Source organism: Emys orbicularis, chromosome 1 (assembly GCF_028017835.1).
Source record: "Emys orbicularis isolate rEmyOrb1 chromosome 1, rEmyOrb1.hap1, whole genome shotgun sequence".
Taxonomy (NCBI): Eukaryota; Metazoa; Chordata; order Testudines; family Emydidae; genus Emys; species Emys orbicularis.
The window spans coordinates 27,258,634-27,278,207 of NC_088683.1; the positions used below are offsets into that span (position 1 = coordinate 27,258,634).

At 40.3% G+C, this 19,574-nt stretch overlaps 1 protein-coding gene across 1 annotated transcript in view; it reads right to left on the minus strand.

The window, feature by feature from the left end:
- Nucleotides 1-16,369, minus strand: part of PTPN12 (protein tyrosine phosphatase non-receptor type 12) — a 141,651-nt gene extending 125,282 nt beyond the window's left edge. Inside the window, exon 1 of the mRNA XM_065411744.1 lies at nucleotides 16,271-16,369. Within this exon, the coding sequence (XP_065267816.1) occupies nucleotides 16,271-16,369 (99 nt within the window). The remainder of the gene's footprint in view (nucleotides 1-16,270) is intronic.
- Nucleotides 16,370-19,574: the final 3,205 nt, after the last annotated feature.

The following is a 19,574-nucleotide window of genomic DNA, read 5'->3' on the forward strand; positions in this document are numbered from 1 at the left end:
ATGGCTCCTCTAGAAGTTGGGGACTGGAGAGTGCCTTCTCTGGCCAAGCACACCTCAATGGTCACCAAGCATTAAAAAGACAGTTATGAAACAAAGGCAAGCCCCATCCTCTCCAATCTACCTTTTTAGCAAAACCCAGTGAGAATCAAGCCCCATGCACTCATGACAAAGGCTCTTAAGCAAAGTAAACAGCCATGGGCTAAGAGGGGAGGTCCCAGATCAGTAACTGGTTAAAAAGACAGGAAACAAAGGGAAGGAATAAATGGTCAGTTTTCACAATGGGGAGACACTGCTGTTTACATCTTTCAAGGATCTGTACTAGGACCTGAGCTGCTCAACACATTCATAAATGATCTGGAAAAGTGGTGAATAGTGAGGTGGCAAAGTTAACAGATGATACTAAGGGCTAGTCTACACTGGCAACGCTAAAGTGCTGCTGTGGCAGCACTTTAATGTGGCTTGTGTGGTCGCGGTGCAGCGCTGGGAGAGAGCTCTTCCAGCGCTCTTAAAAAAACCCACCTTCACGAGGGGCATAGCTACCAGTGTTGGTGCACTGTCTACGCTGGCGCTTTACAGCGCTGAAACTTGCTGCGCTCAGGGGGGTGTTTTTTCACACCCCTGAGTGAGAAAGTTGCAGCACTGTAAATTGCCAGTGTAGACAAGCCCTAAGTCACTCAGGATAGTTAAATCCAAAGCTGATTGCTAAGAGTTACAGAGGGGATTTCACAAAACTGGGTGAGTGAGCAACAAAACGGGAGATGGAATTTAATGTTGATACGTACAAAGTAATGCACACTGGAAAAAAGTCCCAACTATACATACAAAATGATGGGCTCTAAATTAGCTATTATCACTCAAGAAAGATCTTGGAATCATCATGGATAGCTCTCCAAAAACATCAGCTCAACATGCAGCGACAGTCAAAAAGGCTAACAGAATGCTAGGAACCAGTAGGAAAGGGATAATAATAAGATGGAAAATATAACGCCACTATATAAATCCACGGTATACCCATACCTTGAACACTGAGTGCAATTCTGGTTGGCCCATCTCAAATAGGACATATTAGAATTGGTAGAAGTACAGAGAAGAGCAACAAAAATGATTAGGAATAGGGAACAGCTTCCACATGAGGAGAGACTAAAGACTGGGACTGTTCAGCTTAGAAAAGAAGCAAAGGAGGGATATGACAGAGGTCTATAAAATCATGAACGGTGTGGAGAAAGTGAATATGGAAGTGTTATTTACCCCTTCACAAAACACAAAAACTAGGAGTCACCCAATAATATTAATAGGCAGCAGGTTTCAAACAAACATAAGTAAATACTTCTTCACACAACACACAGTCAATCTGTGGAACTCATTGCTAGGGGATGTTCTGAAGGCCAGAAGTATAACTGGGTTCAAAAAATGAATTAGATAAATTAATGGAAGATAGGTCCATCAATGGCTATTAACCAAGATGGTCAGGGATGCAAACCAATGCTCTGCCCCTCTGACTGCCAGAAGATGAGACTGGACTACAAGGGATGGATCACTCGGTAATTGCCCTGTTCTTTTCACTTCCTCTGAAGCATCTGGCACTGGACATTGTTGGAAGACAGAATACTGGGCTAGATAGCTACTGGTCAGCAGGGCCATTCTTATGACTTCCAGGCCATAGAGAAGTCAGACTACAGCAGCCTGAACAGACAGATGGCAATACCACCCTATTAACCAAGCCAATCAGCCCCAGATCCTACTCATCTAAATGCAAATATATCAGAGTAAAGCTAGTAACTCCAGAAAAAGCAACCAACAAGCCTCAGAATCTCACTTCAACTAGTGCCACAACATCAAGGCTATTCAATTATTGGCTAACAAAGTCCATCCCCAATGGGAAAGCACATGAACAAGCCAGTGCCATTTATTCAGACAGCTCTTTGCTTTCTCCTCAGCCTATCAATTCTTCTAAATGAATTATTCAGAACAACAACAAAAATCCCTGCATCTTAATCCCAGAAGGTGCTCCATGGCAACTGGGGGGAGGGGGGAGCTGCACTGCCAAGAGGCAAGGTAAAATAACTGCTTTTGGTCCAATCATCCCAAGCAGATGTGGTTTTCATATGTCTGCGGACAGACAAGTAAAGAGCAGCTACACATCATCCTCACGTGTGACAAATAGATGTCACTGCATGAAACAAACACTGAAAGCATCAGCACACGCAAGGAAAGACCTCTCACAACTGGGTTAGGAGATGCAAAAATGGTTTGAGACTCAAAGCATACAACATACGAGATAAATGGTACCCCTGATAGATACCCTTTTTTACTTCATTCTTTTTCTGCCTTCCTTCCTGTGATAAACTATGGCCTGAGTGTGTGTGTTCCCTTTCTCTCCTTCACATTTTATTCTTCCTTTTCGGAGGTAACAGATGAAGACCTACATCAGTTTTTAAATACAATTGATTTATGTTTAATTGTAACAGTACTTATAAAAAAAACAACATGCTTCTGATACGATTATCAGAAAAGAACTTGACAAGCAGTTGGGCTGCCTAAAAATGTACCGAGCTCTTACTAGCCCTAAGACTAAAAACTTGTCTATCAGGGGAAATAACCTCTGCTTCCACACCCAGTTTGAAAAAACAAAACTGTACAGATCTTTTTTCATTTGTAAAAAAGAATCAGGGCCCCACTGTGCTAGAAACTGCACAAAAGAAAAAGAAAACAGCCCCTGCTTGAGAGGGCTTATAATTTAGGCCTTGGCTACACTGGTGCTTTACAGCACTGCAACTTTCTCGCTCAGGGGTGTGAAAAAATACCCCCCTGAGCGCAGCAAGTTACAGCGCCGTAAAACGCCAGTGTAAACAGTGCCCCAGCACTCCCAGCGCTGTAAGCTAATCCCCGCGGGGAGGTGGAGTACCTGCAGCGCTGGGAGAGCTCTCTCCCAGCGCTGGCGCCACGACCACACTCGCACTTCAAAGCGCTGCCGCGGGAGCGCTCCCGCGGCAGCGCTTTGGAGTTTTGAGTGTAGCCAAGCTCTTAGGTGGTCTAGTTCAATTTCTACCAACTGGTTTCCTCGTTCTTCGGCTCATCCAGATCAAGCACTTTTCAGGATTATCAGATCCACTGCTAATGAAGGCACTAAATTAGATTCCCTACATTGAACAAGAACATTTCAGAAGCCTGAGTTTAACAATGAGCTAGCCAGGCACGTAGCAATAGGCAGTATCTGCACTTTTTTTTTTTTTTTTTTTAAACACTATGTCCAATCTCTTCAAATTTCAAAAGATGCCAGAAAAAGCAATCAATGAACACTGATTAGGATAGTGAACAAGAGGATGCAACAAAAAAAATTTCCTGTTTGATAAGGGTAAGATCATCTAGCATCCAGATTCTGTCCCACACTAGTAAAAGCTACACATTAACAGTACATCCTTCTATCAGTTACAAGGGCCTTTCCACAAGTACCCCCAGGTTTCAGGTACAAATTTAAAAACTGAGCATTAAATTTGAATTAGATACACCAGCAAATACTGAAACAGGGTATTTTAAGTGTTCACATACAATGCCGTATCAACATCCCTTGAGACTGAGGTCCTGCTTATTCACAAAGACAGCACAGAAAGTAGCAATGCCAGCTTCCTACACTGTCTTCTTCCATGCCCCATTCCTAACATGGAAGAAACCCATCTAACTTGTTCTTCCTACTCTTGTGTTTGTTCTAGAAAAGACCAGTCTCAATGCCGTTGATCTTTACTGTCTAATCCATGCAGCCCAAACAATCAGGGGAAATACAGCAAAGAAATTTTGAAAGAACTATAATATAACCTTCCTTCCTTCCCTCCCTAGAGGCAATTCTGAATACCAGTAAAACCCCTTCAAAAACACTGACTCTTGATTTTTTGGGGGTAATCAGAAGCAGCAGAATTTGGCCCTACAACCATAGAGTTTTGCCAATCACTCTTTGAAAAAGACATATGCCTACTAGCCCAGCATACCTAAAAGTTTCCTCCTGGATGAAAGAAGCACACATATTTACGTTGTCCCTTTCTGTCCCATTTGGCACTCCTCAGGGTGGATAAAAATCAATGATTAAAAAAAATTTTTTTTGATTTTTGGATAAAATGCTTTTTAAGGAAAAAACCTATCTAAAGATATCTTAATTAAAACTAAGATATATTTGAGCTATAATGCATCATGGAATAGGGATTATAAATTCTAATTCTATAGTATGAGACAATATATTCATGTATTGTTTAAGAAAAGTTTTGTAAATGAGTTCCAATAGTTCACGGATTATGCACCCAATTTTATGGCATTCCAGGGGCTTATGTATAGATTACTTAGGTTAATCTTTCTATCTACCCAATGGGACTCAGTGCTCAGGCTAGAAGATACCATCAGAGATGCTTAGTTTTGCAGTTCTCAAACTGTGGGTTTGTGTCTCCAGAGATGACATGCTTGTTAATATCAAAAATGTTTTTAAATAAATATAGAGGTGAGAAATAACAGACCTCAACCCTATTGTCCCTCTGCAAATTTGTATACACAGAGTCAATCCCTTACCTCTCGCTAAAAGTGCACATTTTCAAAAAGTTCAATGTATAGGAGATGGTTGGGGGCGGAATAGAGCTGGACAAGGAGAAGTCTGGAGAGAAATGTGAAAAGGGAGGGACAGGCAGTAGAAACAAAAATGAAACTGTCTGAGCAGCATATTCCAGAAGTCTTGAGGTCTTTCTGAGTGTAGCCTTCATTGATTTGAGATCTACCATACCATTCTCTTACTAGAAGGGAAAACCTATAATGGCAGCAGGCCGTAAAAGAGACCAGTTTGGGAATAAGAACCATTCAAGAAATATATGTTTGACTTTCTTTAAAACATCATCAGCAAACCAGTGAACTGGTGGAAGTCACTTAGCACTTGGATTCAGAGACTGTTGAAGTGATAATCTCACTTTCAACAGCAGTAGCTTCTTCTGCCGGTGTAGAAAGAATGTTTTCTTCCTTTGGACTAATTCATTCCAAATTGAGAAATCATTTGGGACCTGAAAAAGCAGGAAAGCTTGTTTTTCTTTTCCAGATTATGAACAAACAGGAAAATGAAGGTGAAGATGACTGAGTTAGCTGTAGAAGCCAATATTTTAAGTTTCTCATGTTGGCCTGGCTGACAGTCAATTTAATTTTTTTTTTTTTAATATTTCATTTAACTATTTTAAACAATTTTAACAAACCTGATTTTAAAAAACTTGAATGTTTAACTAAATTCAAAAATTCATATGCTTGTTTTGTTAAAATATTATATGTTTGCTGCTGAAGAAAAAACTCCACAATATGCAACGTTTTAGTTAAATAAAACAATTTAAATATCTGTCTGGTGATGTTCTCCTCCTAATACAGCATGGCAAGAAAATCCTCCAAATAGTAATGATTAACCTGTTGAATTGCAGATAGTTCACCTCCCAATGACTTCATAAGTATCTACTTAATTTACCTTTGGTAAATGAAACCAATCATTCATTTTCTGATATAGCTGTAAAACTAATCTGAAAAGTTTTCAAAATAAATCACTTTAAAAATGTATAGTGTGTACCTTCTAAAAATGAAACCTACATCTATCTCTGAGTTGTGAAGAATATGTATTAAGGGTATAACAACCAACAACAATGCACTTTTATGTAGAAATCCATGATTAAATCGAGTCTTCATGACTAGTGATTTAAATCCACCCTGGCACTCCTACTCCTAGGTTACGTCATTTCATATTGTTCTCCACAGCTTTACTCTTCTTATATAGTCAGCTGTTGACCACATTGGGTCCCTTCATTTTATAACTGATGACTCAACTCATTTGGGGTTTACTTTCAGAGAGAATTTTCCATCACAATAATCTGTCCTATAAACCACGCCATACTTCCATCCACCTCATAACTTGCTTACCACAAATAAAATTATCTTTAAGGAAGTAATGAGATCAATTTATAGCACAAACAGGGTAGAGAGTCGAGGCAACAAGTCTCCCAAGCCAGATCACCATCTGTCCCTTCCCCTGCTTAACAAAGCTTGTTGCTATTGAAAAGTTTGGTGGTTTAGTTTGTCTTTTTGCTTGTTTAAACATACTTTCTCTTTCTACTAACAGTATTGGCTAACTTCCAGCTCAACAATTCCCTCAAAGACAAAAGTGGCAATTACCGCACACAAATCTCAGAGACATTCAGCATGCCGGGCTACTTCAGGAGAAGACCAAGAAGAACATGAGTTGGAAATCAAATTATAGTGGAGTTCTGCAAACATATACTCATGCTACTGCTGCCATTTTGCCTTTCCCTTACATTCACTTTTTCCTTATCTGAACAAGCTAGAACAGGGGCTCCCAAACTGGGGGTCACGAGGTTATTACATGGGGCGTCGTGAGCTGTCAGCCTCCACCCCAAACCCTGGTGTTAAATGGTGTTAAATATATAAAAAAGTGTTTATAATGTATATGGGGGGGTCACACTCAGAGGCTTGCTGTATGAAAGGGGTCACCAGTACAAAAGTCTGAGAACCCCTGACCTAGAATGACAGCACCAAGTCAGGCATTACTACTATTTTTTCTCAGTATCAAGATTCCCCATCCACATAACAGGTAAAGCACAAACTGAAGCAGTACAATCTCCACCGCTTTGCACCTCAGCGCCCATCAATCCTAGATGAAAAGAAGATACCAAGGAGCAAAAAAAATAAGTTCAACAAGGGTTCCGTTAGTGACATGTTAATGGACCTATTACATTTTTTTTTATTACTGTGTGCTTAGTTTGTCGCTTACCTTGTTAACTATGAGGTACATTTATCTATTTATTCCCCCCCCCCCCAACATTAGCACAGCTATAAGCACTACTCAAAAGTAGGTTAAACTGTACATATTTCACAAATTAATGTTCAGATTAAGCAATCCTCAATTATACAGTTTGCCAAGATTATGACTTGACATTTATTGCAAGAAAAATAAGCTCTACAACAGGGGTAGGCAGCCTATGGCACGCATGCCAAAGGCGGCACGCGAGCTGATTTTCAGTGGCACTCTCACTGCCTGGGTCCTGACCACTGGTCCAGGGGGCTCTGCATTTTAATTTTATTTTAAATGAAGCTTCTTAAACATTTTAAAAACCTTATTTACTTTACATTCAACAATAGTTTAGTTATATATTATAGACTTATAGAAAGAGACCTTCTAAAAACGTTAAAATGTATTACTGGCACGCGAAACCTTAAATTAGAGTGAATAAATGAAGACTCGGCACACCACTTCTGAAAGGTTGCCGATCCCTGCTCTACAAACTGATCCTGATAGCGTATTTCTGCGACAATGTGGTAAAGCTATATAAAAGTTGCTGAATTGTAGCCACTGACATTACCCACTATAGGCCCCAATCCAGCAAGGCACTTAGCACGTGCTTAAAATTAAGCATATGCTGAAGCACCTTGCTTGACTGGGGCCACAGGGAATATTGTATATTTCTCTTATATCTGAGATGATCTACTTAAATATGCTGGTATGTCACTTACTGCCAGATCAGTCTACAATTTGTCATTGATCCAGCAAAATTAGCAATATCACAAAACTTGTTCGCCAAGAGCAAAACCTTAGTATGTGAAAACAAAAAAAGTTAGACTTTCCCACTTTCTTTAAAGATTTAAACACAGAGAACATATTCTTGTATCACTTGTATAATAAAAACCTTTAAGTACCGTGAGATCTGCTGCTGTTTTTCTTCTTGCCTTAAATAGCTATTACACAGTTTTGATCAGCGATCACAAGATTTCACATGGTAACGTCATGTTAAGCAAGATTTAATTTAATGATTTTATGCAGTATAAAATAACACAAAAGATAAGTGGGGTCACCACAGCAGCTTTCTGGATGCTTGTCACCCAGCCCCCACATCAAAAGTCACATCTGTACACGTTTGAAACAATAGTCACAGCAATGATTTCCTTCTAATTTGACTGAAGCTGAAAGCTGTCCACTGAAAATTATATTTTTATAGCCATTTTAAAAAATACCATTCCACAAAGCTTCTGATGCCCCTAACATAAGAGTTATTGAAACTATTATTCAATCATATTGTTCCAGACAGAAGTAAAAGTTTATTAACATTTCTAGCAAAGAGACCCTTACAACTGCTCATGTTATAACTGGCCTTTCCTATTAAAATTGTTCATAATGAAACTTTAGCTGAATTACAACCAAAAGGTGCGTCAGACTGGAAAGAGTTTTGACAGAAATGTTATTTAAAAAAAAAAAAAAAAAATTAGTAACAGAAGTCATGTTTAAATACTAAAATACAATTCATAGAAGTATCCAGCCTCTCTCAACAGGACACTTCTCTCTTTTATGAGACCATACTAATCCCAGTGAGATCACATGTGATGGCGTATTTACATAGTTTTAGGAAAGGCCCAAAATAGACACTTTGCCTAACCCCCAAAACAGGAGGATGTACTACGTGAGGAAATGTTGAAGGCAAGTACTTCAATATGGGTCAAAGTAGGTCCATTTTTGGCCCTCCAAGTTTAGACACACTTGATGTACACTTACAAATAATAAAACTGCATGTGGCTTACTAGAACAACTGTAAGAGTAAAGTTTGTTAAAATTATCAGTTATGTAATATAATTATGGGTCAGTTCCTGCAAGATAATGAATGCCTTCAATTTTCATTGAACTCAGAGGGAGATGAAAGTGCTCAGCACCTTACAAATTTGAACCCTTTGTTAGTATCAAGACAGTTACAATGTTTGGTCATATCTGATTTTGACATATCACTAGATAGAGAATGTGTTAATCATTCTTAGGTAAAACACAAAGGATAAAAAAGTCATGAATCTGATTTTTAGCATCTTCTCTCTGCTAAAGCCTTCTTAATAGGTTAAAGTTAATTCTGTTGAAAATTCAACATGTAGATTATGCAAGTCCACATGAGAAAAACAGAGAAGCAGCTTTGTGCATTTATATTTAACCCTAAATGTTATTAACATGAAACCTGCTCAGAAGGAATTGAATGAATCCTTGAATTTGTCATCTCAAGGAAAGAATTTAAAAAAAAAGTCAACTACTACTTTGTCTAAACAGAACAGTTAGAAGTTTATCTTTTGGACACAAACTACTCAACTCTTTTCTGGTAAGCTTCCAACCTACATAACTGCATGCTTAATTTGAAAAACAGTTGAGAGGAACATCAGTTGTATCTGGCACCAAAAAGTTCACAATAGAAGCAAATTAATATTGAGACAGTCTTTCCAGAAAAGTGTTGCCAAACTGTTATTTATAGCAGATAAATAACATTATTTATTGCATTATTTTCTTCTGTTATGGAACTTACGCAGTACAGTAGAACCTCAATTTCACAAACACCAATCTTACAGACAAACATATGAATCATTTTTCCCTGACGGGGTGGAAGTGGGATGGAGATCACATAACTAAAGTGATGTTGATGAAGGACAAGTTAACATCCCTTCACATTCCAATGCCTTCAGTACACTGGAAATCAGTATGCAATGGTTTGAAGGCCAAAAAGAAAGTGATGCAGTGCAACATGCTGAAATTTATAAATCATACCTTCTGCAATTTTCAGTTTTATAACTTCTTTATTTTATGAACTCCTTAATCCTCAGTTTGTAAAATAAGGATTCTACTGTATTTAAACTGAATTTGTTTATCAATGCACATAATCTTTATTAAAGTATTTGAGTATTCTTTCATTGTGACTGGTTAGGACATCAAAATATTACTTCTGTCTAACAATGTTTTGTCTACTTTTCTAAAGAGTAATATCTAAAGTTAGAAGAAAGTCTTTCAATTCTAGGTGGAGATCTGTATATAGCCTATTTCACTGTTACCCCTAGATAGTCAGTAACTTTCCCCTTTTGTTTATATGGTGTTTCACAAAGCAATAGGGAAGAAAAGACATTTAAGAATAGGAACAGATGATTGTGAACACAGAAAATGGCAAGGAGACTAAGAGGCCGGTGTAGCACCAGAAGCTAAAAAAATTTTTACTGTCTTGATTTCAAATCAACAGTCCATTTAATACTTCTTTCTTAAGATAATATGCCAAATTTTTCATTAACTTGCAATCTGAGCAATCTCGTAATCAATTGGGTTGCACAAGCTGCTAGGAAGTCCTGAATCTGACCCTACATTGAAGATAAGCTATTTCTATTAGTTGTAGTATTGATCTAATTGCACAGTACAAAAATATATGAAACTGTATGGGATGTGTAATTTATCTTGTAACTATATACAGATCTCTGTATTAAAGGAAAGCTTTTTACAAGTTTGATTGTTTAGACAGTCTGTTTCACTTACGCTTATTTTCATAAATTCAGAGTATCAAAACTAGGGTGATTTTTCTACCTTGAATCTACAAACGAACGTTCACTGCAAGGAACTCTGTGCAGACAAGTGGGCCTACCTGCGCAGAACTCACTGCCGGATCAGGGCCTAAAAGTAAAACATCTGTCATGTGTAAGTGCTGTTTTACCCAGATAATCATAACTGTTATTTCTGTACATCTGACACCTTTAACAATTCTGCTAGCACTGTAACAATAGATTAGCAAAAAGAACAGGAGTATTTGTGGCACCTTAAAGACTAACAAATGTATTTGAGCATAAGCTTTCGTGGGCTACAGCCCACTTCATCAGATGCATAGAATGGAACATACAGTAAGAAGATTATATATACACACATACGCACACACACATACACATACACACAGAGAACATGAAAAGGTGGAAGTTGCCATACCAACTCTAAGAAGTATTATCAGCAGGAGAAAAAAAAAACATTTGTAGTGATAATCAAGATGGCCCATTTCAGACAGTTGACAAAAAGGTGTGAGAATACTTAACATGGGGAAATAGATTCAATTTGTATAATGACCCAGCCACTCCCAGTCTCTATTCAAGCCCAAATTAATGGTATCTAGTTTGCATATTAATTCAAGTTAAGCAGTTTCTCGTTGGAGTTTGTTTTGGAAGCTTTTCTGTTGCAAAATTGCCACCTTTAAGTCAATTCCATTCTATGCATCTGATGAAGTGGGCTACAGCCCACGAAAGCTTATGCTCAAATAAGGGGGAGAGATAGCTCAGTGGTTTGAGCATTGGCCTGCTAAATCCAGGGTTGAGAGTTCAATCCTGGAGGGGGCCATTTAGGGATCTGGGGCAAAAATCTGTCTGGGGATTGGTCCTGCTTTGAGCAGTGGGTTGGACTAGATGACCTCCTGAGGTCCCTTCCAACCCTGATATTCTATGATTCTACCAGAGATAAAAATTTATTAGTGCCACAAGTACTCCTGTTCTTTTTGCAGAAACAGACTAACACGGCTGCTACTCTGAAACCTGTCAATAGATTAGCAAGAGACTTACTCAAATGCTTGAGTGCTAACTGCCACACATCATTCATATTTCATCCGTTATTTTGAGTCAGACTGAATGATCCCACAGTTATAGTTATCTAAGTTGATGGCATGAATGATACACTAAACAAATGCACTCTTTGCCAAGTGCACTACATAAGGAATCAATAGAAAATCTGTTTAAGCTGCTGCCATAACTGGGGGGGGGGGGAAAAAAAAGGGTACAAAAACCAATCAAAATTCTTATTTCTTGAGGTCTTTCAATGATAATCCACAAAATATTGTTCACATCACTGCCACAGAAAGCTTTGACCTTCAACCTCTCATACACAGATAGATAGATAGATAGATAGATAGATAGACACTTTGTAGAAACCAAGGATGGGGCCATACTTTCTATGTTTGTACAGTAGCAAGCACACTTACTCTTTTCAATAAACAATGCTGTTCACTTACAGCTAGACTGTACATATGCAACATTTCACAAGCAATCTGCTAATAAAGTACTGGCACATTTTGTACTTGGAAGTATGATTATCAAAATCAAATTTACTTATGTCCAAGTGGATTTGGTTCTCTTTGTGAAAGACTAGCCAATGACGCCTGGATTATATCATACCTTGTAAGTATTCCTTGCATTCCTACATCTAGAAGATGATAATGTGATAAGTAACAGTCAGCATGGATTTGTCAAGAACAAATCATGTCATACCAACCTGATAGCTTTCTTTGACAGGGTAACAAGCCTTGTGGATGGGGAGGAAGTGGTAGATGCAGTATATCTTGACTTTAGTAAGGCTTTTGATACCGTCTCGCATGACCTTCTCATAAAACAAACTAGGGAAATACAACCTAGATGGAGCTACTATAAGGTGGGTGCATAACTGGTTGGAAAATTGTTCCCAGAGAGTAGTTATCAGTGGTTCAGTCATCATGGAAGGGCATAACAAGTGGGGTCCCGTAGGGATCAGTTCTGGGTCTGGTTCTGTTCAATATCTTCATCAATGATTTAGCTAATGGCATAGAGAATACACTTACAAAGTTTGCGGACAATACCAAGCTGGGAGAGGTTGCACGTGCTTTGGAGGATAGGATTAAAATTCAAAATGTTCTGGACAAACTGGAGAAATGGTCTGAAGTAAATAGGATGAAATTCAAGAAGGACAAATGCAAAGTACTCCACTTAGGAAGGAACAATCAGTTGCACGCATACAAAATGGGAAATGACTGCCTAGGAAGGAGTACTGCGGAAAGGGATCTGGGGGTCATAATGGATCACAAGCTAAATATGAGTCAACAGTGTAACACTGTTGGGAAAAAAAGCAAACATCATTCTGGGATGTATTACCAGGAGTACTGTGGAAGAGAAGTAATTCTTCTGCACTACTCCACGCTGATTAGGCCTCAACTGGAGTATTGTGTCTAGTTCTGGGCGCCACATTTCAGGAAAGATGTCGACAAATTGGAGAAAGTCCAGAGAAAAGCAACAAAAATTATTGAAGGTCTAGAAAACATGACCTATGAGGGAAGACTAAGAAAACTGGGTATTAATCTGGAGAAGAGAAGACTGAGGGGGGACATAACAATTTTCAAGTACATAAAAGGTTGTTACAAGGAAGAGGGAGAAAAATTGTTCTTCTTAACCTCCAAGGATAGGACAAGAAGTAATGGGCTTAAATTGCAGCAAGGGCAGTTTAGGTTGGACATTAGGAAAAACTTCCTGTCAGAGTGGTTAAACACTGGAATAAATTGCCTAAGGAGGTTGTGGAATCTCCATCATTGGGGATTTTTAAGAGCAGGTTGGACAAACACCTATCAGGGATGGTCTAGATAATACTTAGTCCTGCCTTGAGTGCAGGGGACTGGTCTAGATGACCTCTTGAGGTCCCTTCCAGTCCTATATTGCACCTATCTGTTCCATTAATCATACTACATTCTAGTTTCATTCTTCCAAAGTGGGATACGTTTTCAGTTATATTAGCACAGCATTATTAGGCTGTCAAATTTATTAACATTTTTGCCTTTTAACGTCTATATACATCCAGGATGATTAGTAGGTTATTAGTTAAATCTACCATATATCCACATCATCTTCCTTAACTTTTCTTCCCAACAAATCCCTGACATCTATCTATAAAGTAGCGAGTCTTTTTAATCTTGATTGAATAAACTAATATAGGCCACTTTATCATAATCTAAGGAAAGAAATAAGACATGAAAAGAAAGAACTGTTTTCAATTGCATTCATCCACCACTCCACTTCTATTTTTAGACTCCGCTTTGGCTTGGAAGAGTAGTGATGAGTAACAGCAATTCCTTTTCCATCAACTTGCCACTGCTTAGCAGAAACAGTACTTCCTGTCCATAACTGTGAAGACACTGCCGCCTCCTCCCCCCCCAAAAATCACTCCTTCAGTTTTAAAGATAAGGAGAGAAGATGCAGAGGAGAGACTATTCCTCCCGTTAGTTTCTCTTACCACCTCCTCTTCACCCGTCTCCATTCCCTCAAAATCTCAAAGACAGAAGCTTTAATGTGGCTACGTAAAATAGGTGTGGCAAAAAATGCAGTTGCCATACAATGACAAACTATTTACACAGAGAGTTTGCATTCTTGTGGTCAGACCCCTCTACATCTGCTTGTGTAAAATACAGATAAACATTAAAGAAAAGTCCTTCCGTATAGTACTATAATACTTTAACCACAATATTCTGTCTCCCCAACTCTCCTTTAACACATTATTCAAAGTTTTTTTTCTCTCAGAAATAGAAACGTGCAGTTGAATTATGAACAGAAAATGTTAAAAAGGACATCAAGAACTTTGAATCTAGTCTCTCCCACCCCCCACTCTCCTGAAGGCTTGAGAGTTCTTTCAGGTAGTACACCTGCCCTTCAGTTCTCAGCGAATTTGTGGTTTTACAATAATATTTTCCTGGGGTTTTTTTTATAAATGTTTTCCATGCTTGCTGCTATGTGTAACTGCCATAAAAACAGAGGAAGATCACCAACTACACAGCTGAAAATAGCAACATTAATTATACAGAGTGCTGTCAAATGCACAACACGAACATTTTCAAATCTTTCTTAACCTAAATGTTACTTATGTAGTAATGTTTTTTACTTACTATTACATGTATTTTAAGTTGGTATCTCTTAGTATACTGCAACTTTAATTCTGGGCTGCCAGATCAAATATAAAATACAGTAGTTCTTATATGGTCACGTATTTGCTCTGTAAAAAGGCTAAATCCAATCCTGTTTACAGCATTCAGTTTACATATTTTTTCCATTTCTGTTTTTTATATATTATACACATACACACACACATACACACTTCCTTTACTTAGAACAATGGTCAGCCTTACCAGCATAATGTAACTGGATGTCAGTCTGTGTGCTAAACAGGAGTTCCTTTAATTACTCACATTTTCAAGATTAATTTAAACAGATTAAAAAGATTGGAGTCCAATAGATTTAAGGCAACATCTTAATGTAATTTTCAAGGAAAGTAAAGCAAACTAAGAATTTACACCTCTTAAATCAATCTCGATTTTACATATGGTTTCCTCCTTCCTTCCCTATTTGTATGGCTATTTCAGTGGCCCAGGATCAGTAAAATCCTTTCCAAATGGTATTCTTGTTTCCCACCCCGGCCCTGCCCACTCTGTATGAAATAGTTACTTCCCAAAGTCCACTTCCTCTTCCATTCCTCAGACCTGAAAGTGCTCCCAACGCCCCTGAGTCTTGCACAATGTCCGCAGCCTCCTCCCCGCATTTCAGACAATCCCTGATGTGACATTTACGTCAAGATTTTTTTGTTCCCAGACCATTATCAAAACGAGATCTAAGAAGACTAAAAATACATCTTTATTCTAAATCCCACCGGGTAATACAACAGGCTACAGCGGCATATTGTACATGCAGTCTGCTAACCCACCACCCCAAAAGCAGGTTAAATTATATTTCCATATTAAATGTTTAAACAAAATTTAAAGTCACACTGACATATCCACCTAATCATGACTATTGTTCCCAGCTCACATCACCCACTCAGTCGACCAAATCATTTCAAGCATTTTAATAGTCAGAATAAAGAAAAACAGATAAAGGAAACAAACAGTGAATAACCCTGGTTCTAGATTATATCCCCTCTCCCCCTGCATGCACACACACAGAGGCTACAGGAAGGCTGTTGGTGAAGTGATCTCAAAGGAAGAGAGGATGAGGGATACAGCCTGGGGTTGCAGTGGGAGGGGGAGTTGAGGGAAAGATGCTAGCCTCCAAGAACACACCTATCATATTTTCTCAGAAAGGATCAAAAGGGAGTTACAACGACAAATACCTGAGGGCAGAAGATGCCAGACTATCCAAAGTTGTCATTATGACCCCCACTATCGCCGACAGAAGAGGCCACAAAGACATATCATGGAAAGGAACAAGACAGCACCCCCACCTAGAGTACCCAGGACCCTCCTTATCGCCTCAGGAAAGGGGCTGGGTTCGGGAGAGGAGGTCCTAGGCTGCAGTTACAATAGCAGACTGATGTGGTTAGCCAGAAGACACTCAAGGGGATCCACTCTCCTATCTCCTCCCAAGGAAGGGTTCAGGCTGGGGATCGCAAGAGCAGCCCTTACACGAGGCATGCTCCTGCAGGCCAGCGCCCGCTCCCCCAAACCGGGGCTGGGGCAACGTCCCGGCTCCGGCTTACACAACAGGAGAGCTTAGGACACGGGCAGGGGGGCTACAATGGCAGCTCACGCAGGGGGATGCTGCTACTCCTCCCCCGGCTCCGTCCTCTCCACCCGCTTCTCCTGCCCAGCCCTCACGAGACCCTCTCCCCTGCCCCCAGGCAGAGGCGGGAGCTGAGCGCTCCCACCCCCCTCACCATGAAGTCGCTGGCGAAGTTGTCGTCCCCATTGTGGTCCGTGTCCTTCATGGCCTGGACGCTCTGGATGAATTTCCTCAGGATCTCCTCTTGCTCCATCCTGCCTGCCTGCCTGCCTCCCTGCGGAGCCGGAGCCCAAGCCCCGGCCGCCCCCACACGATCCCCGCCGCCGCCTCGGCTCTCTCAGGCCGCCTGCCTCCCCCAATCCCGAAGCCTCCCCTCACACAACTTCCCTCCGGCTCAGCGCCGCCCGGCCGCCTTCTCCATCCTGCCTCCGGCCGCTCGCCCCTCCCCACAGCAGTCGCTGCAGCCGCCGCCACCGACACGCTCGGGGAAGGGACACGACGATACCCCCCCCCCCCCCGCGCGCGCGCAGGCGCAGTACCAGCCACTCAGCATTTTCTAATCCCGCACAGCTAAACGCCCAACCCCGCCTCCGCCTCCCACCATTGGCTATTTGTTCAATAGCTTCTCTGTGATTGGTTGCACAGAACATCAGTCACCGGCCTTCCTGATGTTTTATTCTCCTCCCCCAGTTTCCCGTGGATGGGACTTTCCCGAAGTGCTCTGTATGGAACTTTGGGAGGGACCACTAAAGCTAGCAGGGGGAAGAACGTTGGGGAAGTCGGTGGAGAGAGACGAGCTCAGGGTGAAGAGGGGTGCGGCTCTCTGTGGTGACTACAGCTCCCAGGGTGTAATGCCTGATGAGCGGTGCACGCTGGGAGCTGTAGTCCGCCCGGGTCTATGTCCTAGGCTGATGAGAGCCCGTGAATGAGGGAGATTCTTTAAGCGTCTCATTGAAACGCGCAAAGCAAAACACTCCTGCCCCGAGGGTGCGTGAGACTAGGCAGCTGCGACCAGTCTTCTCAGACACCACCACTGAGGCTGCTCGTCACCACTGCTGCATGATGACACTGGTCTGAAAGTCTGTGGGGATCTCTGCGGCTCTGCCGCCCACGAGTGAGGCTTGGACGAGGTCTGAGTGATGGGGTCTTTCTTTTTCGTCCAGCGAAGCGGAGTTTGCCAGCCCACGACAACACTGTATAATATTCGGAGACAGGAACTGCATTAAACTGAGAACATGTACCAGTAATTTAAGAATACAGCACTATTTAGAGCTGTTGTAATTATTCCCAAAGCAGGCGTTATAAACCCAAGAACTTCAGAGTCAAGGTTAAATGTAAAGAAATCCAGACTCGTTAAAGTATGGAAAAAACAGTTGAAGCACCAAAACATCCTTAATTCTGCTCTATATGACCTTATTTTAAATTCTTAACTCCAAATTAACATAGATTTTTGTCTGGGATTTTTTAAATTTAAAAATATCATGCATGAAGATAAAACCATAAAGCCATTAAACTGTTACCCATCGTGACTTCTCTAGTGAGTTGCAGATATGAAATATCAATCTGTTGTTGACTTTTAGGGCCACAGCCCCTGACTAGCATGCTCTGGCTACTTTGCAGAACGCTAGAGCTATGCAAAACAGCTGGAGCATACTGACCAGTTAAATAAAGCTTGCAGGTGCAGCAGCTACTTTGCATCACCAGAGGAGCACAAAGCACCCAGAGCATACTGGTGAATCTGGCCCTTAACTGATTACTATTATTTTCTGTATGAAAGGAAATGTAGATTGTAGGCAGATCTTAGTGATAATATCAGGGGTATTGTGAGGAGTCTAGGGTTGAGCTGGCTGAAAAATTCCTGACGATAGTTTTCTGTTGAAAAATGCAGTTTAAACAAAATCAAAAAATTTTATGGGAATGTGTCAATTTCAATTACATTTTTGATGGGAAAAAGTCAAAATGATTGGTTTTGACTTTCTAATTTTTTGATAATATCAAAATGTTTAATTATGATTTTATCATGTCATTTAAACTTTCATATTATATTAATTGTTGCAGAATCAATTTGATAATGCTGAATTATCAAATATAATTTTTTGACATTGTATAAATTAATTTATTCAACACTATCAAAATGAAATGTTTCAATAGTCCTGAATTGATTTTTTTTTTTAACTTTTTGTGCTGCAGGACATTTCATAAGTTTGGCTTTTTGTTCTAATTTGGAATGGGAAAAAAATCAAAATGCAAGAATTCCTTCCAACATGGAAATTCCATTTTCTGAGCAGCTCTAGTCCAGGAATTCATAGATTTTAAGATCAGAAGGGACTGTTACTGTTGTGATCATCAGATCTGACCTCCTGCATAACAGAATTTCACTCAATAATTCCTTCATCAAGTTCAATAACTTGGGGTTGAACAACAGCAAATATTTTAGAGAGACAACCAATCTTGATTTAAAATTGTCAGGTGATCGAGACTCTACCATATTTCTTGGTAAATTGTTCCAATGGTTAATTATCCATTAAAAATGTGCATTTTGTTTCCAGTTTGAATTTGTATGGCTTAAATTTCCAGCCATTAGATTTCATTATGTCTTTGCCTGCATCCACATTGCAAACTGGGTGGATTACAGCCTGAGTTGTGGAATGTGGGCTCTAGTCTAACCTATATTTCCAGCTGGGTCAACTAGCCTGGATGTAAAGCACCACCAAACCCAGGTCAGAGGCTTCTGTGTGTGGATAGTAGGAGGGTTAGGGGCAAAACCTGGGTAAAAATCCAGGTCAGCTCTGCAGTGACGACACCCCATGGGTATGTCTGTATTGCAGCTGGGAGCAAGCCTCCCAATCTGGGTAGTCAGATTTGTGCTAGCAGGGCTCAAGCTAGTGTGCTAAAAATAGCAGCATGAAAGTTGCTGCACTGGCAAAGGTGTGATCTAACCACCTGAACTCAGTTCCAGGGGGTTTGGTAGGTCCCAGTGTAACCCACACACCTCCTGGGTGTGGTGCTCTGTCCCCTCTAGTGGCACCATGACCATTTAGAGATTAATGAGTCTGCTCTATAGCCTTAGCTAAAGGCCAAGTGGCTTTTAGCTCATGCAGTAGCAGCTCCAGAGGTCCCAGGTTCAATCCCGATGATGACTGGAGTTTGTCAGTGTTACACCAGCTCAGGTGGCTAGCCATAGCCTCTGGTGCTGCAGCAGTTTCCATAGTGCTATTTTTATTTTAGCATGCTAACTCAAGCCCTGCTACGCAGTCTGTGAGGCTTGCTCACTGTTGCAGTGTAGCTATACCTGTCATCTACTAGAATGAAGAGACTTCTGTCAGATATCTTCTCGTATTGCAGGTTCTAATATACTGTGAACAAGTCACCTTTTAACCTCTCTCTCTTTCACAATCTCAATTGTTTAAGCCTATTAAGGCCTTGTCCATACTTAACAGGTTTGCTTCTTTAATTAT